This window comes from Dromaius novaehollandiae, chromosome Z (genome assembly GCF_036370855.1).
Source record: "Dromaius novaehollandiae isolate bDroNov1 chromosome Z, bDroNov1.hap1, whole genome shotgun sequence".
NCBI lineage: Eukaryota > Metazoa > Chordata > Aves > Casuariiformes > Dromaiidae > Dromaius > Dromaius novaehollandiae.
The window spans coordinates 48,997,795-49,024,089 of record NC_088132.1 but is presented as its reverse complement, the minus strand read 5'-3'; the positions used below and the strand labels follow the sequence as shown (position 1 = coordinate 49,024,089).

Genomic DNA, 26,295 nt, shown 5'->3' with positions numbered 1-26,295 from the left:
CGCCCCCGCCCCTCCCCGACGCATGCTGGGAGCTGCAGTCCCACCGCCCCGCGCCGGGCGCCGCCCTCCCGAGGCACGCCGGGAGCTGTAGTCTGGGGGGGCGGAGGGCGCCGCGGCCGGGGCGCCGGGTGGCTGCGGGGAGTGTCCCGTGCCCGGGCTGCGGCCCTGCGGCGGAGCGCTGCGAGGCAGCGGGGCGCCTCAGGCTGCCCTCAGGGCGCTGCTGCCTCGCCGCCCAGCCGGGAGCGGGGCGATGTGCGGCGGCGGGCCGGCGGGGCCGGGCGGCCTGGCGTTGCTCCTGCTGGCCGCGGGGCGGCTGGCGGCCGCGGGGCCGCCGCGGCCCAGCGTGGTGCTGGTGGCCTGCGACTCCTTCGTGAGTATCCGCGGCAGCGGCCGGGCGCGGCCGTTTTCCGCTGTCCGGCGGCGCCGCCCGCTGGGCGTGCAGGAAATCGCCGTCTTGATAAGATGCGCTAAAATGGTCCCAAACCGCTGCGTGACCGGTTCCGGCGGTCAGCGGGGGTAAAGCTCGTCTCCGCAGCTTGGCTGCGCCTGGAGACGTGTCCGCGGGACTGTACGATAGGGCGGCAATTAGTGAGCAGACCCGACACGTAAAACTAATGCTTTTGGGGGGCGTGAAAAGCAAGAGGAAAGGCGCTGTTTTTGCCATTGGAATTCTAAGAACTTCAGGTTTCCGCAGGGGATGGAGGGAGGTTGTTTATAGTCACAAATAAAATCACTGAGTTAAACTTTTGGGCATCATCTGCTGAAGCTTCAGGCATCGTTTGTGGGCATCATCGTCAGACTTTTAATGCGTACAAATGATATTACTATAAATTTGTCAGATGAGTTTTTACAGCTGAAACTGTATAGGAACCAGTAGGGATGTTTTTATAAATTCTAGTGGCTTTATTACACTCATAAATTTGTTTTAATCCCACAGAGTGGTAAAAAAGGAATATCTTTTTCATTCACAAATACATATACTAAATATATTTTTATGGTTAAGGACAGCACAGTTGGCCATATTTTTGCATTCAGAACTATTGGTCATTTTATATAAAGAAAGCATATAAACTAAGGGTGTACATCTACATTTTTGCATGGAATTTTAGGTAGTACATTCTATTTTACAATTTTTGTTCTTAATTTTAACTAAATCTGAAAAGAATAAGCAAGATTTTTTGTGTCCTTTTATCACTACACAGAAGAGATCTATCTGTCCAGAAAGCTGCCAATGTTTTTATCAAGGTTTTACTCTGAGGAAAGCCTTGCTTTTGGGGTGTCATCTGATTCTCACCTTTCTGTTAAATATAAGCTCCTTGTTTTCACATCCAAGGTCTTTTACATCCTATCACTTCTCATTTGCTGTTGAGAAATCAACACTTAGCTCCCAGTCAGCTCAGGATGCCGTCCTTGATTACACACTAAAGAGCACTTTCCTGCCTTTTTGCATGTTGCTTCTCATTCTTGGGAACTATTTTTCCCAAGTATTTGGGAAATGCATGTATTATCGTTCTTCAAACACTTTCTTAAAATACTTATTTGCCATGATATCAAAGATAAAGCAATAGCTTTCATATTACATCTCCTTATTTCCTTTCATTCCTCTTCACTGTATTCTTTGATTATTATTTTACTGTGAGAACATAAGCTTTCTTTACATTCAAAAGTAATGTGTGATCTTTTTTTTGATTTTCAGCTTTTACTAAAATAATTATTTACTAACAATTGCCAGATTCATAATAGTTTCGATTTGGGGATTTTATCAATGGCCAGTTTGTTTCAAGGGGCAACTCCTTTGATTTGCTGTTGGTCATATCTGCTGATTTTTGGTTATGATTCAGCAGGAGAAAAGTGGTAGTTCAGCTAAATATTTTCTGTTGAAGAGGTAATATCTCACTGAGTAATTCTTTTCCACATTTTTCACATTAAAAATACAGTAAAAGTCACTGTGCAGTTCTGTACTGAAAGTCATACAATGATGCTTACTGGGTCCAGCAGAAATCAGGAACCCGTTGTGCCAAATCAGGCTTGCTCAGTACATGGCCTGCAGAACGTTTTTTGTAGGCTGGTGATGCTTGTAGACGGTGTGTGGACATAAGTAAGTTACCACAGAGTAACAATCATTTGTCAGCTATTTTACTGTGGTTTCTGATATGTGAACTATTTTTCCTTAATAAAAATAAGATAATTTAAAGTAATTAGTAGGTTGGTCCACTGACTATATGTATTAGAGGTAAGAATTTGTCTGTTGGCATTTATGGTACAGAGGCTGATGTGGTGATTTGTACACGTTTGTATGTAGTCTTTGGTACAAATGAGCCAGTAGCTGGTGAATTTGTAGCTTGAGTTTGATGCACTCCACTGCCTGCCTACTTGCTCCTGCAAACTAAATGCTGTGCAAAACACAACCTTTAAGCTACCCATAAGCTATATCGTGGCTATTCATGCTACTGTCACAAAGTTAGGGGAGGGTTACTCAGGTGCCTAGAGTTGCTAGGGAGCTCTATTAATGTCTTTGCAGGTTCACTGTCAACAGTCCTTTCACTGAAGAGCAGTATAGTTTAAGACTGGCTGAGTCAAGATGTCTTACTGAACCAAGGGAAGAGACACAAGTAATGGAAAAAGATAGTGACCTAAAACAAGGCTGTGTACAATTACCTAGTTTCCCAACATTTTAAATTTTACACAGTAGAAGTATTTATTAAAAAAAAAACCCTCAGAACTTTTGCAGTCATTGATTTAAAATCATAGCTAAAGAAATGGATAAAATGAAGGGTCAGTAAAGTATCACAAGGGAGCCATTGTAGACTGTATTTCAATTGGGAGAATAGCCTCCCTTCAGCTTGCTAATCACTTTTCCCAGGTGTAGTTTGGAATAAGTTCACAGAGGCGTGGTGTGGAATAGGAGAGGGTTGAGGATCACAGTTCTGGTGAGACACACAGACGGGCATACATACCAGTGCACAAGTCTGCATCAGGATACTGTATGACTTCTTTTAATTTTTTTCCATGTCTATCTCTATTTAATGCAGTATGGTAGGATGGTGAAAGAGTAACAATTCCTGCAAAAATTGGAGCTTAGAATGCATATAGCAGTACAAAGGAAATAATTTTATTATGAAGTACAGCTATCTATAGGTATAGCCTTCTCAACACTTTCTTTTCCATACTTGAGTAGAACTGCCAGCATTTCAGTAATACCGCTGCAGAGTAACGAATGTGAGAATTACTGTAGGCAATAATTTGGGGTAGTGCTGATTACATAGGTTTTTTTTTTTCTGTTTGACTGCAGGATGGACGCTTGACATTTTATCCGGGAAATCAGACTGTGGCCTTGCCTTTCATAAATTTTATGAAGAAGTATGGCACCATCTTTCTCAATGCCTATACCAATTCTCCAATCTGTTGTCCTTCCCGTGCAGGTAGGACCAAATAAAAAATTTAATAAAAGAAAATGATAAATTCTTGGGCTTGTCAACTTAAATGTATCCTAATGATGGGCATAGTTCAGTTTTGGGTCTTTTTGTTTTGTTTTTTAGTAAGACCCAAATTAGTGTATTTCTGAATTTATATAGTCTTCTGATATTTGGGCCCTTTCTATTTTCTGCTTCTCATGCTTCTTCCTTTCAACCTTCTTGTTTTCTTTTTCCAACTACTTCTTAGCTCCCAAATTGCTTTGCAAACTTCTCTGAAGCTTCAGTATTTTCTAAAAATCTTCAGTATTTGTATTGAAATTGTCAGCTTGCCTGCTGCAGTGCTGAAGCTGCATTCAGAACTACTGTCCCTTCCCAGTACAAAGGTAATAAATCTCTTTCCTGCTGTCAGGAAAAAGTATTAAATAATAACAGCTGAATAAATGAGTAGCTTTTAGGAGTACCTTCAAGTGACATTTATTCCAAACATTCTGTTAAATACATAATGTGTCTTTCAATAGCTTTAACTGAATACTTCAGTATTTTTCTTGACTTGCTGCAGTCAGAGTTAGTGTCCTATGTGCAATTGCTGGAAATTTAGTAGTTCTTGAATCAAAAGTTACATCTTAAAATGTTTCTAGCCTTTTTAGTTGTTGCAAAGACCTCTAGAGGTGAAGTAAATGAAATTTCATCTACAGTTGAAGAGATCCCCCTTTTTCTCGTGCCTGCATTGGACGAAGCAACCTGTCCTGACTGCAGCAGAAACATGCTGTCAAATCTAGTGTTGTATTCCAGTTATGCATAACCTAGTACCCCTTTTTGTTTCTCTGGGTCACATTTTAAGCGAGTGAGATTATGTGAATGTGCTGTTGGTCCGTGTGTTGTTTTCTCATTAGTGATTTTTGAGCCTTTAGCCAGTTTCAATTGCTAAGAACAGTAATCTCCTGTTAGGTTATTTAACTTCAAAAATTTTTGTGAAAATAGCAGCTGGTGCTCGCAGTGAGGAAGAGAATTCAGCGTGATCATGGTCATCACAAGCATGGCTCTGAACCAAGGGGGTATCTCTTGTTTACCCGGTAGCTTGGAGACCTGCAAGGAACTGAGGGTATGTCTATCGTGGAGGGGTCAGAGATGATAGTAGAAGAGGAGGTGGCCAAGGAAGACTTGAGGCTGATCTGAGGCCTTATTGTGGACAGTAGGCAAGGAGAGTAAGAGTATTGCCATAGTATGGGATTACACTCTTAGTGCTTACAGAACATTTCCGTTGCTCATAGAATAGCCTAGTTTCATTTTAGGATTCCCTTTGACTCTTAAATTATCATTGGGAAGAGTAAACCATTCTTAACCAGCTGCAAAGAAACAGTTAGGGGATTTCAGTAAAATAACTTCTCTTATAGTTCCTTTGCAACTCTTATTTCGGTTTCATTTCTTGTTGGCCTCTCCCTTAATAATTTCCTTTGCTTTAACACCTGGCAGTGAAGTAGATTACATAAAAATAGTAAAACTAAGAGCATATAATATTTATATAAATAATATACTCTAATTCTCTCCACAAACATACTTAAATTTAAATTCACAAAAAATCTAACTAAAGTGAGGGGAGATGATGCTCTGAAGCAAATGTGAATACATGACAGTTTTGTCAGGATCTGTACTACTGTGGAATTTTTTTCTGCAGTCAATAAACATATTTCCTTGTCTAGAGAAAAAGCTTGATTTAATGACTGTACAGCATCCAGAAAGATGGGACCTTGTTCCATGATTGAGGCTTCTGGGGATTATTTAATAAATGTTATTTGCTACTCAGATCGATGATGAAAATAAGATTCAGGATATTAGAACTTTGTATTCCCTGTTCTATTGGCTCACAATGTAAACTTTTCACCTTTAAAATAACAAGAAGGTTGCCATTATCAAGTATATTCATTTTATTTCATCTTATTTTTAGATGGAAAGTACCAGTTATGCTACAAAAAAAAAGAAATCTTTTCTTTTTCCAGCTATGTGGAGTGGTCTTTTCCCTCATTTAACTGAATCTTGGAATAACTTCAAAGGCCTAGATCCAGGTTATGTAACGTGGATGGATCTCATGCAGAAGCATGGCTACCACACACAGAAGTATGGGAAACTAGACTATATTTCTGGACATCATTCAGTGAGGTAAGCAGATAGATTGTCCTCTCATGGTATGGAAACAAATGAATAAATCATGTAACAGTTTGGCGAGTGGCTTCTGTCTCTGAAATGGTAGTAGCTTTCATTTAAGAGGAATTGTGTTAGGAACCTAGCAAAGTTCTGTCCTGCAACTTTATGCAGATGCAAACATATCTCATGCCGATGCACTTTGTCTTTTACCTTTGTCTGGAAGATGAAGATCAAAATTGTGGTTTTGCCCAACATGAAAGAAGGTTATATTTAATAGTTGGTATTGCTCACAAAGGAAACGCAGAAGTGGTTTTTGCCTTTCCTTGAGACTTCTTGGCTTGATTATATTAGCAGTGTAGGAAAAACAGAATAGAAAAAAATACAGAATAGTATTTGAGTGTTAAGTGTACAATCACAAAACATTGGAGATTGGCTATATATTTTTATAGACTCACACTGGACATCTAATACTATAAAGTGTTTTTTTTTTAACATAAGACTAGAATGAAAGCAATTTATGAAAAATATCTACACCTTTAGGGACCAATTGCATTATGTTCAAAAAGTAATAAGCATAATGTGTCTGGATAGTTGGGACAAAATATAGTGGCTTCCTTCTGTGCAGTTGTTTTTTGAAGATGCTCTATTTGCCTTACTAATAATGATGTTCACTGTTGAAATATTAATGATAGGTACCATTTGGGTACCTTCTTCTTTGATATTAAGCTGGTGGTGCCTTCAGATTATAATATCCTCCCTTCCCCAGGTAAAATGAGCAATCAGAAATTGAAAGGACACATTAGTAATTAGTAGTATGTAGCATTTACACACTGCTTTTCATCTGCAAAGTGCTTTATAAATATTACCCACTTGAGAAGAAATTTAGCTGCCTAAATTAATAAACCTTTTCCAGTTTCGGATGACAAAAAACAGAAGGAAAAGCTTTCTGTTTTTCTGTTTTTCTTTTTTTCTTTTTTTCTTTTTTCTTTTTCTTCTTTTTTCTTTTTCCTTTTCTTTTCCCTTTTCTTTTTTCTTTTTTCTTTTTTCCTCTTTTTCCTCTTTTTCCTCTTTTTCCTCTTTTTCCTCTTTTTCCTCTTTTTCCTCTTTTTCCTCTTTTTCCTCTTTTTCCTCTTTTTCCTCTTTTCCTCTTTTTCCTCTTTTTCCTCCTTTCCTCCTTTCCTCCTTTCCTCCTTTCCTCCTTTCCTCCTTTCCTCCTTTCCTCCTTTCCTCCTTTTTCCCCAAGTGGCAAGTCTATACTGGAAATAAGGGATTATTCAAGTATAGACTTGCAGCAAAAGCTTATGATGTTCATGTTTATTTTCTTTGCTAAACAGTGTATATATTTAAGTACTGCTAATGTTTCTCTGTTGTCTCTGTCTACACCTCTGCTTAATAACATCCCATCTAAGCTATGAACAAATGGGTTTTCTTCCTCAGGTCTTTTGCTCTAGAATCTTAATTGAAGACTGCATTATCCTTAACACTTCTCTTTTTCAGTAAGAAACAATTAAATATACAACATGCTAAAAGTCATCTGCTTATAATATTATTTTGACTCTTTGTGCTTGTTTGTTTGAATGATAGAAAACTTTCTGTTGCTATCAGTGAGGAACATAATGGGAACAGTAAGATGAATGCTTGCAGTTGTTTGTGTTCTTGTAGGTTAAAGATGCCTTGTTGTGAATGCCCCAGGCATCTGTGCCATTTAGAAGAGCGTAGTTGATCTTAACAACATACTGTGAGGTGCCTGTTACAGAACTGTTCTTTGAGAAAGCAAGGGGTCAGATTTTGTACTATTTAGTAATGCAAGTCACAAGTGATTCTGTGGGTGCATCATTCTTAGGCATTTCTAGCACAGTCTTTCAGTAAATAAAAATTACTCTGAAAAATGAAAATTATCTGCATTATTGTACAGACTCTTGCACTTTTGTGCAGAGAAAATTTCATGTTGTTTAAATGGTATAGCAGGCACTCACCCTGCTCTTCACAGGGATAGAAGAAATGTCATAACTTTGAAATGTTTGTCTCTAATCTTAAGTCACTCCAGGTTTAAAGAAGAACAGTTCTAAATAATTCCAGGATGTCCTGGGTATTCAGATGATTACAGGAACAAAAGGTGGCACTGAAAAAAAGGTTGGTCACACATAAATATCTGGATTTCGAAAACCTTCCTATCATTTGTCTGAGCTGAAGACTATAGAAGAGTCTTGCTTCAGTGCAGTCTCTCAGGTGGGGAGTGCAAAGTGGAACAAAATATATAGTCCTTAGTACTCAGCAGAATTTTATTTTATTGGAACAAATTTTAAAAAAACCCTTAATGCACGACTATATAGAAGAGGAAGGTAATTTTTATGTTGTTTAACTTTCTAAGTTAGTAGACTGTGCCCACACACAATCTCATACTCACATACATACTTGAAAAAACAAAGATGTGTGTCCAGGTAGTATGAACAGGATTACTTACTTGCATGCGATAGGACAAGGGATGCCATCTGATGAGGTCTTGGTGTGTTTCTTGGCTTCTTGTTGATCAGCAATGATGAAGTGGGGTGCATAGGTCTTTTACACCTGTTAGGAGTCAAAAGTTGTTATAGTGTGATATTTTGCCTTGAAGTCTTGCTTACTTCATGCTTCAGGAACTTTAGTTTCCTCATTTGTGGGTATCTGACTGTATTCTGTTTTTGTGCTGGAATAACAGGAAGAGGAATGGCAGGTATAGTGCACTATAACCTTCTTGCCATTCTGTTATTGGAGTGTGAGTTCTGGTGACAAGTCATCTGCACTGAGGTCTCAATGCCGACAGCATCTTCCTCAGTGTTTACCTGTTTTACTGCTGTCATTCATGTCCTTGGCTACTGATGCATGCCATTGCTTTAACTTTGCTCTCATACTTATTTCTTCTGGTGCTTTCACACTTGCATGTTTTTGTTCATACCAATTTTATTATTTCTGTTACAAATCTCTACAGATTGAGAAATAGATTAAGTCAATTCAAGGTTCTGCGAAACTGTAGCAGCATCAATATCAATGGCGTCATGACCATGCACTCTGATTTTTCTCACTCTGCAATGTATAGATTTATCTGCTGTAGTAATGGGGTTTGAGTCCCACAAAGCAATGTATATGGATGTCGACATCCTCTAGCAATGTACAGGAAAGTTCATATCTATAGTAGAAGTTCTTACAAATTTCGTGCAGGCTTAGGCAAGTATTGTGACGTCTTTCAAATTCCAGTCATATCATAAAACTTATGGGCTTTTATTACTTTGAAGAGTTGACTTTTTCTATTAAATGAAAACTGCAGTTATGATGTAACCATATAATCACATAATGTGATCACATATTTCTTAGTCTCATGAGGTTGAATTCGTAGATACTTCAAAGGTAACAGAAAGATACTGTGAAGTATATGGTGTTGCACTTTCTTTCACCATCTTTTGTCTTAGGTCCTTATCAAATTTCTGATTTTTTTTAACTTGCCTTTCAGTGAGAGTTTGAGATCTGTACTTAACAAGATCAAGCCCTTATTATTACTTGAATAAATGTGGGTGGAGGTTGAGAATAAACTAAAACAAATACAGGGTTAGTCAGCCCTTCTGTGCCTACACAAGAGGAATATGAAAATGGGAGCTTACACATTTTTCTTTCATTTAAAAAATAAAAACTGCAAATAAAATTCCTCGGTCAGAGAAACTGTGCATCTCATTTCTAGCATGGCATCTGTGCAGACATTAAAAATCCTACATAGCTAATTAAGTAATCTATAAATAGTGTGGAATAGTTATAATGAAGGTGTCTATTCATTGTTGAAATAATTAGAAGTGTCCCGTTGTTTTAATTTCTTGTTAAAAAGGAGACTAGCAAAGGGAGATAGAACAGTTCAGCTAGCATGAGATGGATACTAGATTCAGTGGAGACCAGCTTGTTCCAAAAAAAAAAAAAAAAAAAAAAAAGATTTGACAACACACAGTGGGCAGTATTATCTCATTAGAAACTTATCTTAAGTGAATTTTGCTTAAACAACAAAAAACACCGCTCCCCCACCCCACACAGATACTTACCTAATAAAAAAGAATTGTTAACTTTCCTGCTGCAATATTAAGTTATTAAGTTGTTTAGCTGTATGGCATAAATGGATTTTGCTTTTTCCTAAGATCTTGCAAATAGTGCATTGCAAAGACAAATAAATCCTCTCTTTAGATATGGAAGTTTACATATTGTAAAAATAGAAATACATAATGAAATATACTAAGTATCCATTTGAATGTGATTTATTTGTAAGATGATTAATCAGATTTGAGGAAAATGGCTGCTAGGAAATACTTACAAAGAAATACATATAAATGTACATACTTACATACATACAGAGAAGGGTCTAGATCTTCAGTCTCTTGACTATTAAATATGTGAAACCTCTGCTGCCTATCTGTTAAAAAGACTGCATTTGTCCTTTTGAATGTTAGTGGCTGTTTTCACGTAAGAATTAAAATAGATGTAGGCATTGATTATTATATAATTATTTTCACTTAGATTAATAATAACAGTAATTCATTAAGCCTTATCTTCATTGTTAAACATTGTTATTTTCCCATCCTTTATTTCTTATTGGCTTTATCCATTCTATGCTTGTTATCTTTAGAGAACTGTCTGCTAGCGAGGGAGATATGATCCCCCTTCATTAGAGCTGGGATTCATTAGAGTTGGGATTTAATTTTGAAGATTTTAAATAATTACCTGTCAAGTCCTTGCTCCTTCTGTTTAAATTTGAAGGTCGAATTTAATACTGCCCCCTTTTTTCACCCCTCCACCTAGTCTTTCGAAGACACATATTACAGCATATCTTTTTCTCCTCCTCTCCTTGAGGATAACTTTTCTTCTTGGATGTGTCAAGACGTCGTCTGTGTTGCTCCAGAATGGGGGAATGGTCTGAGGGTTTTTTTTGGTTTGCATTTTTCTTTTTTTTAGCTTTGTCCTAACCTCACTCTGAGTGGATGATCAGACTGGTCTGTGGCCTAAATAATGTATTTTTCTGTATAAATCAACATTATGACATTAGATGCAGTTTGGCATTACACACATAAACCTTTACCATCATCTGATTTTTATATTTATCAAATATATATTTATCAAATATATATATTTCTCTGTAGGTGGTCTAGCTAATTAAATTTGTTCTGAGTAATTTGATTAAGCCTGTTTATATTGAAAGCATGTGTGAATCTAAACGAGGCATTCAAACAATAAAATATTTTTTGTTGTTACAGATAAACTTAGTAGTTTTTCTGGAAGTTAAAAATATACTGGTAAAATTCCTGTGAGCACGAAAGCAGTTTGATGTTCTTTAAATATAGATAATGATGTGTTTTAATGAAAGTACATGATCAAATCTTGAGCAGTTTCATATTTTCTTTTATCATTTCTATGGTGATGTTAAAATTGCCATGAACAAAGTGAAGATTAGTAGAGATTTTAAATTGAGTGTTTCTTTCCAACCTTTGTTTACGACAGTTTTGGTGTCATTCACTCTGGCAAAGAAATACGGACATCTGCAGCTCAGATTTCTGAGTGTTTCAGAGAGGCAACAGTTGTAATGATATTAGAAAATCTGCTCCAAAAATATTTTATCATTAAAGTGGTGTCTTTTTTTTCCCCCTTTCATTTCTCCCTAAACCCTTTTTTCCTCTGTTATTCCCTATTCTGTTATTCCCTATTCCCTATTTGTCGACTACATCAAAAGGAATTGTACAGGAAAAATCCCTGTTACAGATTTTTGTCCTAAGTGATAGTGTTTAAAAAAGCTATAAAAGTACAATTCAGAAGACAATTGTTGCTTCTAAAGGCAGCTACTCCAGGCATGTTACTTCCCAAAGGACTTTTTTGAATAACAAAAATCCAAGGCCCTGTTTACCAGATAAATGGCATATGAATCAATGGCAAAATATGGAGCAAGGTCAACAAGATGCAGGTGCTATTTCTGAATGTTATCTTGCAGAGGCAGGAAGATGAACCATTCTGACATGAAGTTATCATAAAAAAGAAAGAAGATTCAGAGGCAGAAATATATGACTAAAGCTATAAATATACAAAGCTTTTGGTTAACGTAGTAACAATTTCTTTTATATAGAAGTTACAAATAGAATGCAGCTACAAATGTAGGACAAGTTAATCTGGAATTCTTAACTCTTTTTACTTGGAGGAAAAGAGAAGAAACCACTTTTCACTGAATATGTATCTTGCATATTTGTTTTTAGTAACCGTGTGGAAGCCTGGACCAGGGATGTTGACTTCCTGCTCCGACAAGAAGGGAGACCCACGGTCAATCTTACTGGTAGTAAGACGCGTATGAGAGTGATGGAAGCAGACTGGCAGAACACTGATAAAGCAGTAAATTGGATAAAGGAAGAAGCCATTAACTTTACTCAACCATTTGTTCTTTACTTGGGATTAAATTTACCACATCCATATCCATCACCTTCTACAGGAGAAAATTTTGGATCCTCTACATTTTTAACGTCCCCCTATTGGCTTGAAAAGGTATGTGAAGATGGAATTTAAGTATAAATTCATTTATAACTGTATTATGAAAGGTATTTTATTCCTCACAGGATAATAGTTTTCCAGTTCAGACCCAATTTTCATATTTCAGTTTACTGTAAGAAATATTTGGATGAGATACTAGGTTTCCAATTAAAGACTGAACAAATAGAAGTGAAGAATTTCTGTTGGTTATGGGAAAGGAAAAGGTCTGTTGGCAGTAGTCACTGATTCAGTAAAGAAATTTGTGGTTCAATGGCTAGAAATATATATTAAACTATATATTAAACTATGAAATATTTCCTGTACTCAGTAATGATCTCAAGCTCGTTGTTTATAACATATTCCATACACTGCTTGTTATAAATGATGTTATATGAAATCAGTCTGTCTGATTTTTATAGTGAGAGATTGACTTTGCCTGGACTATTAAGCTCGAACTTGAAGCCGTAATGCACCATTTAAGTCTGTCTTTTCTGTTAATTGTTTTCTTTACTTTTCTAGCTCTTTCAGTTTTTTTAGAATGCAGAACAGTCCCATTATTTGCATATGTGCAAAGCCAACAGATACCATTCCATCCTAAAGGAGAAGTAAACATTTTTAATCTGTCTTTTATGTGGTCCCCAGGTGCCCTCATCTGTCACAGAACTATAAATAGATTACCAGAGCTTTCACTGCATAAAAGGCATTAGATTTTCTGTAGTTGAAGAACTGAGAATTAGGTTTGAAAAGATTTTACACTTACTTCAAAAAACATACACAGTTTATATAACATTTTTGGCCTTTTCTACTTGGGGAAATGCAAAATCTATTTATCCAAGTGCAACAAAAATACAGAGATTTAGAAAAAAGGATATACAAGTTAAGGTTGAAAGATGTGGTTTCTTTTATTCTAACAATGGTCAGAAGTTTGTGAGGAGAGAAAGAGCAGGAAAGAATCATATTTTTTTCAGAAAGCAAGATCCAGATTGGATATTAAGGAAAACTTTGTAGGTGCTAACTGCTAGGACAGAGAGAGGTTTCTCAGGAAGTGGTAGTACCTTCTTTCAGTGGGTTTTAGAACAGATTAACTATAACCTCTCTGACAAGTGTTAAAATTAATCCCAGTGAGGTACTTGACCTTCCTCATTTCTTGATGTCCTTTCCACCACTATGTATACATATCCAGTTACATGAACCACATATTATCATTTACTGACGACTTGCTGATTCAACTGGAATGTATCTGTTTTGGAAGAAGCGATCTTTGAAAATAACAAAGATCAATCTCATGGAGAAATATGAGTGCAAGGATGAAGAACTTGAATTAAATTATATGTTTACTGGGGACCTAATAAAGAGTGGAGTATCAGCATGGTATGTTTATGAAACCCTGTGTTGCTAAGCAGATGGTCTGCTGCATTTTGCACCAGCTGGCACCTTTCTGGGGCGTGTGGCTTTCTTCCTAGATATGAGTTACAACAAGGAAGCATAGAGATTTTGTGAATCCCTAAAACTAGATCCTAGTCCGATAGAAGAGAGTTCCATCTTCTGACCAGTCATGGATGGAGGTGGACTCTTTCTGCTGCCATTACAACTTAAGCAGCTAATAAATACCATTTGATGAATCTAAAATGTGACTTAATGTATCCAAGGACCTTCAGTGATGGGAGGATGTCTGAAGCAGTTGTCTGCCATGATTTAATCTTGCTTGATTTCTTCTTGTAGCCATTTTCCTATAGGCCCTAAGGAGACTTTGTGTTTGATATGTCTGTTTTGAGTATTACAAATCTGGGTTTTATCACTGTGTTGTGGGCACTTCAACTCTTGCTGTATTGCCAGCTGTTTAGAGGACTTCATGTACCTGTTGGGTAACTCAAGAGAGATTGACAGTTGTGGGAGGTAGGGCTTTGTAGGTATTGGAACATATGGCCCAGTGCAGTCAAAGGTATCATATGCTGCAGAGATGTACACACTATGCATGTGACTGTCCAGACAGCTCTTAATTATCCATACCAGAGACACAGAGATTGGACCTGCCTTTGGGCAAATCCAAGTTCAGTTCAGCAAGGGTTGGTACTTTAGGTGCTACACCAGTAAATGAGGATGTAATGCTTTTAGGGTACACTTGGATCTGATTATTTTTGTGCTGCACAGAGCCATGTGGACACTAAGTGTCTTAGTTACGTTATTAGGGAGAAGTGCTGTGAACGTGTAGGGCCAACCCAAACATGGAGCTGTGCCTGCAGCCCAGGGTGCATGCTGCCCAGACACCTGAGCTGCTGTTTGTGAAGTCAGCTTTGGTGCAGGAGTGCCAGTGCTGACTCACAGATGAGATTTCCAGCAGGACTCAGGACCAGACTGATGGTGTGAAGTGGGAACCTTTATCGGAGCTCTAAGTGTATTATTCTGTATCTTCTACTACAGGAGGTATGCTAGTATCACATTTCTCAGGGATAAAGGAGAATTGAGTATATATCTCTGAATAGGAAGTAGTGCTGTCTTTACCATATCTGGGCTAAAACCTGTCCTATACGGATCTGAAACTGGGGCAGGTGATAGGTAGGAAAGTCGGGAGGGAGACTTTGGTCACCAGCTGGAGCCTGGAGAACTCTTTCTGCTTCTGAATTCTCACTTCTGAAATCTCAGCTTTCCCACTGGCACAAAGCAAATCAAGTGGGAGCTCCATGCAATCACTTCCTCTTTTGTATTAGATTTACGCATTCGGTCAACATATTTCTCACTGCAAAATGAGTAATTTTAGCAACTAATATCATTAGAGCCTGTGAAATATCTTTCCTGTAATATTTTCATTAGAACACAGAAAAAAAAATGTTACTGTAGCTTTTTTGGATTATATTGCACACTGCTGTAAGTACTCTTTTGTACATGTCTTGACACTTTTGAGTTTCTCAGTACTTTAAAGGGCAAATATCTAATGTCTTTGATTTGCTTATTTATCAGAACTTGCTCTTGCATCATCATAATCTTGGCTTCAGCTCTGATTATTAGGGGAGATTTTTTAGAGATAAATGAGAGCAACAGGTGTGCTTTTATTATTTAATAAAGTCATTTTTTCCATATTAAGATTACATTCTTTTCTGCTTTGTAGTAATCTGTACTTTAAATCTGCAAATTAGAAGTAATTAGCTCCCTTAAATGTAGCACTTTATTTTATATACTTAAGAGAATGCTTACAAGTGTGACTGCCTAGGCAAAATACATGTGTTATAGATTGAAACACTAAAGCTCATACTCAAGCACACGAACTCCATGTAAATGCCAGTTTGAATATACAAATCTAGCGTTACATGTAATTGATTGGCTCCTATTTTTTCATTTCAAACTGATTTTACACCTCTCCTTTATAACTAAATAGCTTGACATCTTTAGAAACAAATAGAAATGTATTGGAAAATTGGACTACCCTGGTGAATTCTTTTTATCAAGATACGAAGACTTGTCACCCACCCTTCTGGAGACCTTCCCAGTAAATTTCCGTGTTGCTGTATAGGTTCATATAACACCCAGTCTTTTTGATACATATGGTTCATAGTTATCCTTTTATGAGGCACTATGCCAATACTTCTGTAATTACTCTGGAGTACAGTTCTAGAAAATTGTTCTGCAGTATCTCTCTCTCTTAAAAAAGATATCAGCTGGCAAAGCACATATTTCTGGCTCCTAGCCTTAGTTTCTAGCTGATTTTTATAGCCCTCTTGTCTAACTAAATGACTCGATACCTGTGAAAACAGAGGGAAAGTATGGAGGAGGTACCAGTACCCTGTAACAGATAAGCAGCTGGTGTTTCCTGGACCAGAACTTGAGTACTGTTAATTTATACCTTAAAGTTTTTAATTAAATGTGTTTGTAAAAAGAAATGTTTAATTCACTTCCTGAAGTAATTTAATTTTCACTTATTTTTAGGTAACATATGAAGCTATTAAAATTCCCAAGTGGTCTTCTCTTTTAGAGATGCATCCAGTAGACTATTATTCATCTTACACCAAGAATTGCACAGGAGAGTTTACAAAGCAAGAAGTGAGGAATATTAGAGCATTTTATTATGCTATGTGTGCAGAGACAGATGCCATGCTTGGTGGGTAATGTTTCCTAATACAGTGGGGTTTTTTGTTTTGTTTTAAGAAAATGCTGATATGGGGTTTTGAAAATAACAGTTCAGATGTGGGAGTAAGTCACTCTAGGTATTTCTTAATCAATCTATATGATAAATAACTGGATAGCTTTTAAGGCTATGTGAATTAAGGGCAGGCTGAAAAGTACTAACAAGAAAAAAAAACTGGAAAGAAATGTAAATTTGGGAGCCCAAGCAGTTTCCCTGGAGACGGATGTCATATGCAGAGATTGATCATGGAATGGTTGACAACTACTACTCATGGATTAAACAATAAGTGAGCTTTGGAAGCTTTCCATATTAGGGTATACCAGCATATTAGTGAAAATTAAAGAGAAAAAAATTAATTAAGTATTCAGAATTCTTTCTGGTTTGTTGTAAGATCTACATATGTAAAAAATTATAATACAAATTGGTCTTAATTCATATTTTATTTCTTGGTTTGAGAAGTGACAGTAACAGAGCAAGCATTTATTTGCATTCTAATATGAAATTCATGAATAAATAAGCTAGTTTTTTAGCAATGTTAGAATGATTAACTGATTTTTTTAAGAGACACATAGGATTAATCTTTTGCATTTATGAAAGAAAGGAGACCAACAGGGGCCTGACAGGCTTGAGGGAAAGAAGGTGTTGCAGAGTAACCCTGTACTAGGATTTAATTCAGCAATGTGTTTTAAGTTGGTAACTAGTCTCTTTGAACAAGAATCATCTCAGTGAATTAACATTAAAGATGTGTAAGTGTTTTGCTTAATTCCTGGTTTCGTTGATCCTGGCCCTGTCTTCCTTGCAGAAGCGTAAGGGCTCCTGTGAGGAATTAGGCACAGGAAATGGATGCACCTGCTGATTAGGTACAAGGACCGTCAAGAGTCTGTCACACTAAATCTAGTATCCTGACTTCTGCTGCCCTATTTACTTCAGTTGCGTTAGCTATCTATTATTAGTTATGATGGAAATTATCCAAAGGTTCTCATAGCAAAAACGCATCTCATCCTCTGGTATATCCTCACCCTTTGAAACTTTCACAGCTGTTGTTCCAGCTGCCTCCATGGTTCACTGGGAGGCAGACCCCTGCAACCTCATTTACTAGTGTATGTTGTTCGGGACTGGAGTCTTTGGGCTCTGGCTTCTATGGCAGAGAGAGGAGTTTCAAGGCCTTTGAACAGGATACTCCAGAGTTTGCATGCTGCTCTGCAGGTATACAGAAGTTTAAAGGAATATTCTGAACATATTTTTTCAATATATTTTTCTTGTTGCAGGTGAGATTATTTCAGCTCTGAGAGATACTGGGCTTCTTAAAAGAACAGTCATCATATTCACTGCAGATCACGGAGAACTTGCTATGGAACATCGGCAGTTCTATAAAATGAGCATGTATGAAGGAAGTTCCCATGTTCCTCTTTTAGTTATGGGGCCAGGCATCAAACAGCAGCAGCAAATATCAAATGTGGTATCTCTTGTGGATATTTATCCTACTATGCTTGGTGAGTCACATCATTTCAAATGGAATTAAAGTTTTTTCGGTTACTAATTAGTATTATGCTTCTGTATTACAGTCAGAATTAGGTCTCCACTTTCTGAAGCAAGTTAGAAGTACTAACACAATTGGAAATAACATTTGATCCACTAAACATGCATTCAGATTAATAAAAAATGCAAAAAGTGCATATAAGAATTAAATAAAGGAGCTGAAGATGTTCCTTATCACTGTTACTATCATCAACACAATTACAGAGACTGACTATATATAGAATTGTTAAAAATCTTTTCTTGTATTTATAAGATAAACAATCAGACATATTTTAGAAATCAGTAATCCTTACTAGCCTATTTACCTATCCTATATACCTAACAATCCTATATACCTAACAATTTACTATAGAAAATACATTGTAAGTGCATCCAGAGATGGGATTAAAGCTCAAAGGATGTTAACTTTATTAGCTTATCAAAGGAATTTCCTTTTTAAAGGGTCATGTGGAAGAAACATAAAGACCTTTCTATAGGAAATGTACAATTGACCTGGACAAACATTATAAGATATAAGGACGGATACATGTCTGTTATGGGACAGACAATCAAATAAAAATGACTGACATCAAATTACATATAGACAGATGGAAATTACTTTTTAAGAGTGAATTTTTGAATGTCTCATAAATCACATAAGACATAAATGCAATTGGAATATTAGGTGAAATTGCCATTTTAGGCATTATCTTTTTGTGATCTTTTAGGCTACTGATCAGAAAAAACTTTCTTTTTAAAGCAGTCTTCAAAGCTCTTTATTTAAGAAGCGTCAGGTGTGCACTGCAATTGCCTGAGGGAATCTGGTGCAGTAGATAAAAATGTACTTCTGTAAGTAAAAGCCAGTGAAGAACCCTTTTGTATCTTCTTTTAAGCTGTTTCCTATAAGTAAGTAAATTTATTTGCCTGCCTCTCCTCAAAACTTTCAAACCAGTTGGCCAGTTGAAAATGACATACACTTGACTGGCTTTCTTTTTGTGTTCCAAATTCTGAGATGGAACCTGTATATAAAGGAATGTGCCCCAGATATAGTCTTTATATAAGTTGTTGGTATCACACTTAAAGAGTTAAAATCTCTTTCTTTTTATTTGTGCCTTTTTGCCAAATAACGTATTTGATAAAGTGGTTTGCCATCCTTCCTTTTCGTCTCTTTCTCTTTTTTGTTCTCCCAGAACTCTGTAAGTTCTTTCCTTCTGTTCTATCTTCCTATAATCTGAATGTCGAAAAAGGTGAAAAATCAAGGTGAGCAGGAAGACATGGAGAATCATCTCTGTCAAATATTAACCCTTCAAGCAGCACGCTAACGTTCACTAGTGAGGAAACAGACTGCAAGTGTTTGTTCATGATAAATATAATCCCTTTGCTTTGCATTCTCTCCTAAGACACTGTCCAAAGGCTTTGCTGAATACTCCCTCCCTTACTGATCTTAAAGTTAGCTGCACCCCATACAAAGTGTTGTTCAGATGTTCATGATCCCAGCAGTACCTGTGTGATATAGATAATTCATCCAGGAGTGCTTCAGCTCTTCCATTTTTTAGCAGGTCGTAGCATAACCTTTCCTCCAGATAGCCCTAGCTTTGTTGGACTTTATGTCAGTACACTTGGAGCTCCACTGGAAAAGCTGGAGCTATTGAAGATACCAGCCTGGAAAATTCTTTAAGTTTGGAAAATGTGGTGACTGCAATTGATACCATTCCTGGTGTAGGATTCCAGAAGAGGAAGACATATATCACTTTTGCATTTGTTCAGACTCAGTATGTATTTGTTCAAGTTTTAGCCAATGTACTGGAAGCTACTGGATTTATATGTTACAGGTCTTCCTACTGCTAACTCAAATGCAACCTTAAAGTCTTTTTATTTACTAGAGCAAGAGCTACAGATTAATGACAGCTGTATATACTGTAGAAACAAAACAGAGGAGAAGAAGAAAGATATGTGCTGCTAAAGGGAAAAAGTCACCTATGGGCAATCTATATACACTGGATATCATTGTAAGAAATGAAGTAACCACTCTTTGTAGAACAGGAGATAAAATACTCCCACAGTCCTCTGCGAGATGCAAAATTTTGAATGACTAAATGCTATGTTCAGAAGGATGATTAAAAATGGCAGTACTTTCATACTCCATTTTTAGGAAGCACCAAAGTTTATGTAACATGGGTGGGATTCTCAACTATGCTTTCCAGCATATCTCTGAGGGATCTTTGCAAACTTCTGATATTGACCTGATCTTTCGCAGCTAGAGACACTTGTCCTGTAAATTGATACAGGGGGCCTGTCCATGTTAGAGCATCTTCCAAGGGCTGTCTAGTAGGCTGTAGTGTCCTCCAGAGTGTTTTCCATATGTGCACTGTATTGGTATCACCTATGATATCATCTTTATCTCCAGCCCTACCAGAGGAGCAAGTGGCCCTGCCCCTCAGTTTCCCTACCTGGAAGATGGTGATAACTACAGTGACCACTTTTTGTGAAGTGTTTTGTTATTCACTGGTGGAGAATGCTCGACAAGAGCTTAGCATGCTTACTATCCAAGTAATGGTTATGCCAGGTAGATTCCCTATCCATGTTGGATATGGAGCTTTTAGGGTCCTTTATGTCAATCTATTTATCCTACCTGAGGAAGTCAGAGCAGAAAGGAAGGGTATCAAGCCATGAATAAAAAGATGAAGAAGCACCATCCATCACTGGTGTTTTTAACATCAGTTTTAGCGAACATCTGTAAGGATCGACACTGTTGATGCTGCCTTTGATCAAGATGGTGGGCAGGTGACCTGTTAAATTTCCTTATGGACTTTTTGTTATTATTTGCAGATCTTTGGGTTCCTGTGTTACAGAGGGAGAAAAATTAGAAATGCGTGTTTTATTTCTGCAGCAGAATTGCTGTTTAAGCACCTGTAATATTACATTAGTCTCTTTTAATCAAGGTAACTGTGGTAGCATTTTGACTGTGTTTATCTTTGCTTAGATATAGCAAGAATTCCTGTCCTGCAGAACCTCAGTGGATATTCTCTTATGCCACTGTTACTTGAAGTGGCAGAAAATGAAGTGTCGTCTAGAAGGCCTCGGCCCCCATGGGTATTAAGTGAGTTTCATGGCTGCAATGTGAATTCTTCCACATACATGCTCCGAACTGACAAATGGAAGTATATCACGTACTCAGATGGCCATTCAGTACTACCACAACTTTTTGGTGTGTTATAACTTGTTATATCCTAATTGACTGATTGATTTGCCTAAATGTAAATTGGCTCTTAACTGACTTTTTGTTTGTTCCAGATCTTTCTGCTGATCCAGATGAGCTAAAAAACGTTGCCATGAAATTCCCAGTAGTTGCACATTCCTTGGACAAAATACTTCACTCTATAGTAAACTATCCAAAGGTTTCTTCTTCTGTTCAGGAGTATAATAAGAGACAATTTATCAATTGGAAACAAAGTCTGGGTCAGAATTACTCAAATGTTATTGCCAACCTCAGGTGGCATCAAGATTGGTTAAAGGAACCAAAAAAATATGAGGATGCAATTGACAAGTGGCTCAGTCAAAAGCAACACTAATAAATAAATAACCTATTGACTCTATGCAAAAAAACCCAGATTTACTACAACGGAGGATATGAAAACATTATATATTTGCAATAGTAGTGCTGTATTTCAAGTATTAAAATTACAGTGCTATATAAGCTATTTAAGGAAAAATGCCCCCCAAATTATATCTTTGTTTTAGAAAGTCAAAAGCATTCTATACAACTAGCCAGCTCCCCAAATCTAGATTGTACCAGATGTTGTTATTCTGTAACACTGAAGTATATATAGGAAAGATAGTGGATAAGTATTAATTACGTGTATGGAGTATTACAGCTTACTGCAAAAATGCACAAAATATTATGCATTAAAACCCAATAGGAATTTGCATTTGTAAGGACAGACGAAAGGAAGGACTACAAAATTTAGTTTATTATAACGGATTATAATGAAATGTGCTGGAGCTAACTTTGGATCAAGACAGATTTTAAATCCATAATGAGTACACATTCCTCCACCTTAGAGAGGCTGTAGAGGTTAAAATTTAATCAAAAAGATAACAGCTAGTATTGGTCTGAACATAAATGCAGTTTAGTCAAGCATTTATCATGTCAGCATTCCCTTTCATACATCAGTGATTTTCTGTGCTTTTAAGATGTGCCTTCTAATCTCTGCCTTTTGGATCTGGTACTTAGAACTCCTTGCTGTTCAGAATTTCCTAATACGCATTGTTGACTGTTCAGTGAACATGTTTAAAAATGAAGCAGAAATTGGTCTTACATACTACTGGAAATTAAAAAAAAAAAAAAAAACAAACCTAACCAAACTTGTGACTAGACCTGTTCTCTGGGTAATGCTAGTGTGTTTGCACAGCATAAGACAAAAATGGATTGAATAAATCCCCATTCTGCTGTTTAGATTCTGCAAGTAAATGTTATGAATGAGTGCAGAAGTGGAACCTGAAATGTATACAGAAGGGATACAGTTGAAGCTTGAAGAAAAAATCATCATAAAAAATACTGGGTTTCATTTTTCCAGGGATGTGACAAAAACAAAGCAGTTTTCAAAAAGGTAAGATTTAGCTAATAACTCTACCTTCCGTTTAATGAAATGCATACTTGTAGCAGCACTTGCATTTGCTTATTCTTGAATACAGATGTTGCTGCTATAGTAACAGCTCAGGATGACTTTACACTTCATACCTAAATGCCATCTGGAATCTATAACGAAATACTCAGCAGTAAAAGTAAGCTAGTAAAAATAAACATGAAAAATGCATGTATTTTATGATGGCTAAGCACTGTACATGCATTTTGTAAACTACTTGCTACACTATAATTAGGTACATATTTATGTATATTTTAGCTGTGTTATATTTGTGCAGTCATAGGACGTTAAGGCTAACCTTGCACTACCAACAGCTATGTTAGCATTTTCTCCTTTTATTTTTGAGCAAAGAACAAATTAATAGTGCAAATAAACCTTTATGCCCTGTAGTACATCATTATAATTCTTTCTAAAAATGAGTTCAGATGGAATCATTTCAACATAAACCACATCTTAGCAATGTAATGTAAACTAGCTGTGCAAATTGAAATAAGAAATATACCACTGTGAATGCTCAGACAGCAAGAGAAGGAATAAATTAAGTGATCACTCTCCAAAGTTCTGGACAGAATGCAATATATTGTTCAAAATACAGCAAAATAAAATTATTGTAAGCCTTTAGAGTGTGTGTGTGTGTGTGTGTGCGCGTGCACCTATTTTTAATGACTGAATGTTTAAAGAAATGATCAGGGAGAATGGTACTGTTAGTTCTGTGGCCATGGTGTTATCTTTCTCTAAATGCCTGAGCCTTTAAAATGCACTTTTCAATAAATGTTAAGCTCACAAAATGGCAGTTTGTGATACTCTGAAGTGGCGGCAGAAATTAAAAAACAAAAACAAAAAAAACCCAACCCCACCTTCCTACCTCAATTCCTTGCAACAACTTCCTGTGCCACAGGCTGTCCCATAAACTCCAGTTAATAGCAGGTTTCCAGATAATTATGGAAAGGCCAGTAATGTGTTGGCTAGGACAGCAAAACTTGAATTTCAGGAGGTCAGTTCCTTAAGTGAGCTGGTTCAGAGGAATGTGAGCTAACCCGTAGAAAGAACACTGTGATCAGATCTTAAGTCAGTATATATCTAGTCTAGTATTTCTCTTGTAACTGGTCATCTTAAAATGTTTGTTTAAAAACAAAACATCTGTTTGTTAAAAACAAAACTTTGTCTACCATAAAGTGAGTATGTATTACTTCTTTGTGCATGAACCTTTGTTCTGAAGGATTAAAAAGAGAGAAGGCAAAGGCAGCCTAATATAATACTGCATCAATTTGCAACAGATAAGCAACCTACCTCTACTGGTACAAAACTGAACTAGTTTAAGTTCCAAACAGATACATTTAACAATGTGGCAATATTCAGCTACTCTGTTTTCCTCCTGGTAATGCATCTGCACTATCACAACCCAAGTCAAATGAGGTATGCTACACAGAAGTTTTGGTGAGCTAACAAAGGAAAAAATCTGTTCTTTGATCACACTAAACGAATTATGCAATATTAACATTGAAGAGAAACTATGATAGGTTCAAGTGTATTTATGTAAATTAGATATAGTCAGGTTAACAAAGCCTCATGAAGTTTACTTTAAGACTACTAAAAATACAGGTCTGATTAGCTTTGGAACTGTTGCGATTACCTTCAGGAACTCCACAAGGGCAGGTGAGGTACCAGTGTACTGAAGGATAGAAATGGGAAATATTTTTGTAAATACAAGGTTCTAGAGGACACTGCAGTGATAAGAAACTGCCCATGTGAATATACAAACAAATCACATCAAAATAATCATCAGCCTTCTTTGTCAGGATAACTAGACTAATCGGTAGGAGAGAAGCAGTAGATATATCTAGACTTTGAATGCAGTTTTAGACAAAGGCTTACCTGATCTTATTTGAAACAAGCTGCAGAAATAGAGTCTAGATAAAAGTACTATAAGGTAGGTGCACAACTGGCTAAAGGTAAATTCAGTAGTAGTTACTCAAAAAGTGGGAAGGTGGCTCAAATAGGCCCTGCCGAAATTTGATCTAGCACTGTTCATTGTTTTTTATAAGCAGTTCGAATGCAGGAGTATACATCATGCTTATTAAATATGTGAAGATGCACCCTGTGAGAGCTATAAGCGGTTCTGAAAATATGCTAAAACTCAAAATAGTCTTGATGAGCTGGAAAAATGATCTGAAATCAATCAGATAAAATTCAAAATGTATTTGTTAAAGATCACAATAAAAAGGAAGGGGAAAACATAAAATGGTGAACAACTGTCTAAGCTGCAGTGTTGCAGAAAAAAAGAAAAGTCTGGAGATTTTAGTGAGCCAGAAGCTGAGTAGGAATCAATAGTATAATGTGGTGACAAAAGAAACAAGTGTATCATTCCAGGATGATTTACAGGAGTGTTATATGTAAGACACGAGGTAATTATTTCATTCTACTTAACACTAGTGAATCCTTAGGGTATTATCTCCAGCTCTTGGCTTTGTATTTTAAGACGGATGTAAACAGCCAAGAAGAAAATAATACAAATAAGGGACTTGTGAATCATATCAGGTTTGTTTCACCCATCAGACAGAGAAACCTTGATAAGTCCTCAAATATGAGTAAGGCTTATGTAAGAAGATGGCAAGTCCCTGTCACCGAGAGTGGAAAAAGAAATGTCTTGATTTTTTCAGGCAGGGATCTTTTGCTGAACTATCTGGAAATTTTTTTTGACTATAAGGATAGTTAAACATTAAAACAGACTATCTAGAGTAGCTATGGAAACTCCCTGGAATTTATTAAAAATAAGTTGAAAAAATACTTGTAAAGAATAGCTAAAGTATGTGCAATTCTGCACTAGATCAGAAAGCTGGACGAAATGCCTCCTTGATGTCTTTTACAGCCCTTCTTTTCTGAATGCCAGGTGGTGATAAGGCTTAACCATTATTTCTTTCACTGAACAAAGTTTAATCCTTACAAAGCATGCTTTCAGCTTTACCCACCATTAAAACCCTTTCAGAGCACCAGTAAGAGTAGATGTGAACTATTACAATGAGGTTCTGTAAAAATATCTGTAACACAAGCTTACTGTTTTGAAAATGATGTCTCTTTTCCAGGTTAAGCCTGGTTAAGCCTAACTGTCTAGGAGGAAGCTCGTACTGTTTGAGAAGCTACAGATACATATTGGATAGACTCTGATAAACTTGACAAGTAACTAAGGCACATGAGCACATAATAAGAAACAGTATTAATACATGATACCCATAGAAAAGAGTGAAGCAGTGAAAGAAGATAACTTTTTGAGGATTATTGGATAGGTTGGTGAGAGTCAGACCTAGAACCTGGATATTATGAGCCTTAGTCCTAATGCTGTTTTGTCACTGAGAATACACAACAAAAAGTCCTGCCGAAGACCCAGTGAAACCTTGCACAACTGAGAGCCACTGACATTGGCTCTCAGTTCTGACATTCCTCTTTCCCCATGTTAGTAACATTAATGAGAGCCTAAACATATACAAGAACTAAAAAACCCTGCTTGACAACTTGCTGTTAAAGCAGACATTTCTATTAAAAATGCTAACAGCTGCAGCCACTGAAATCTATACAGATGGTCACACCATCTATCACTAGTAGTAGGTGTGCAGTAACCACAGCCAGAATCTTTAGGGGAGAAACAGACTCATGCAATCACAGCACAAACAGATTTCAGCCAATGTTCAAAACTGCAACTGCTCAAGGCCAGCAGGATGTGAATCAGCCTGAGAACCCATCAGAGCAACCAGTGCCAGAAACCCAGCTGTGCCTTCCCACTCGGCGAGGTCTCAGGGAAGGTCTCGGTGAGAGCTTCCAAGGTCTGACTGTGGACTCCAAGCAGGCTTCTCTCTCTAGATACAAAACTCTTGCTGTTATCCACTCAGAATTTTTCTAAGTAATTTTCATATGTATGAACTGTCATCAACATATCAAT

The 26,295-nt window shown here is 37.0% G+C and overlaps 1 protein-coding gene across 2 annotated transcripts; it reads left to right on the top strand.

The window, feature by feature from the left end:
- Window positions 1–48: 48 nt before the first annotated feature.
- Window positions 49–22,982, top strand: LOC135324844 (arylsulfatase K). 2 transcript variants are annotated; one of them, XM_064501832.1, is made up of 8 exons: window positions 49–370; window positions 3,293–3,422; window positions 5,414–5,573; window positions 11,810–12,092; window positions 15,999–16,170; window positions 17,466–17,690; window positions 20,699–20,923; window positions 21,010–22,982. In XM_064501832.1, exons 1-8 carry the CDS (start codon window positions 251–253, stop codon window positions 21,285–21,287), a joined length of 1,593 nt encoding a protein of 530 aa, XP_064357902.1. In that variant the 5' UTR covers window positions 49–250; the 3' UTR covers window positions 21,288–22,982. The 2 variants fall into 2 exon arrangements, with proteins under 2 accessions (XP_064357902.1, XP_064357903.1); XM_064501833.1 differs by lacking the exon at window positions 49–370 and adding an exon at window positions 4,398–4,518 and having other exon boundaries at window positions 3,334–3,422.
- Window positions 22,983–26,295: the final 3,313 nt, after the last annotated feature.

Coding starts and splice junctions, on each gene's coding strand:
- LOC135324844 (XM_064501832.1), top strand. CDS start 251: ATGTGCGGCGGCGGGCCGGCGGGGCCGGGCGGCCTGGCGTTGCTCCTG. Junction 3,423..5,413: donor CTGTTGTCCTTCCCGTGCAG/GTAGGACCAAAT, acceptor TTCTTTTTCCAG/CTATGTGGAGTGGTCTTTTC. Junction 5,574..11,809: donor TCTGGACATCATTCAGTGAG/GTAAGCAGATAG, acceptor ATTTGTTTTTAG/TAACCGTGTGGAAGCCTGGA.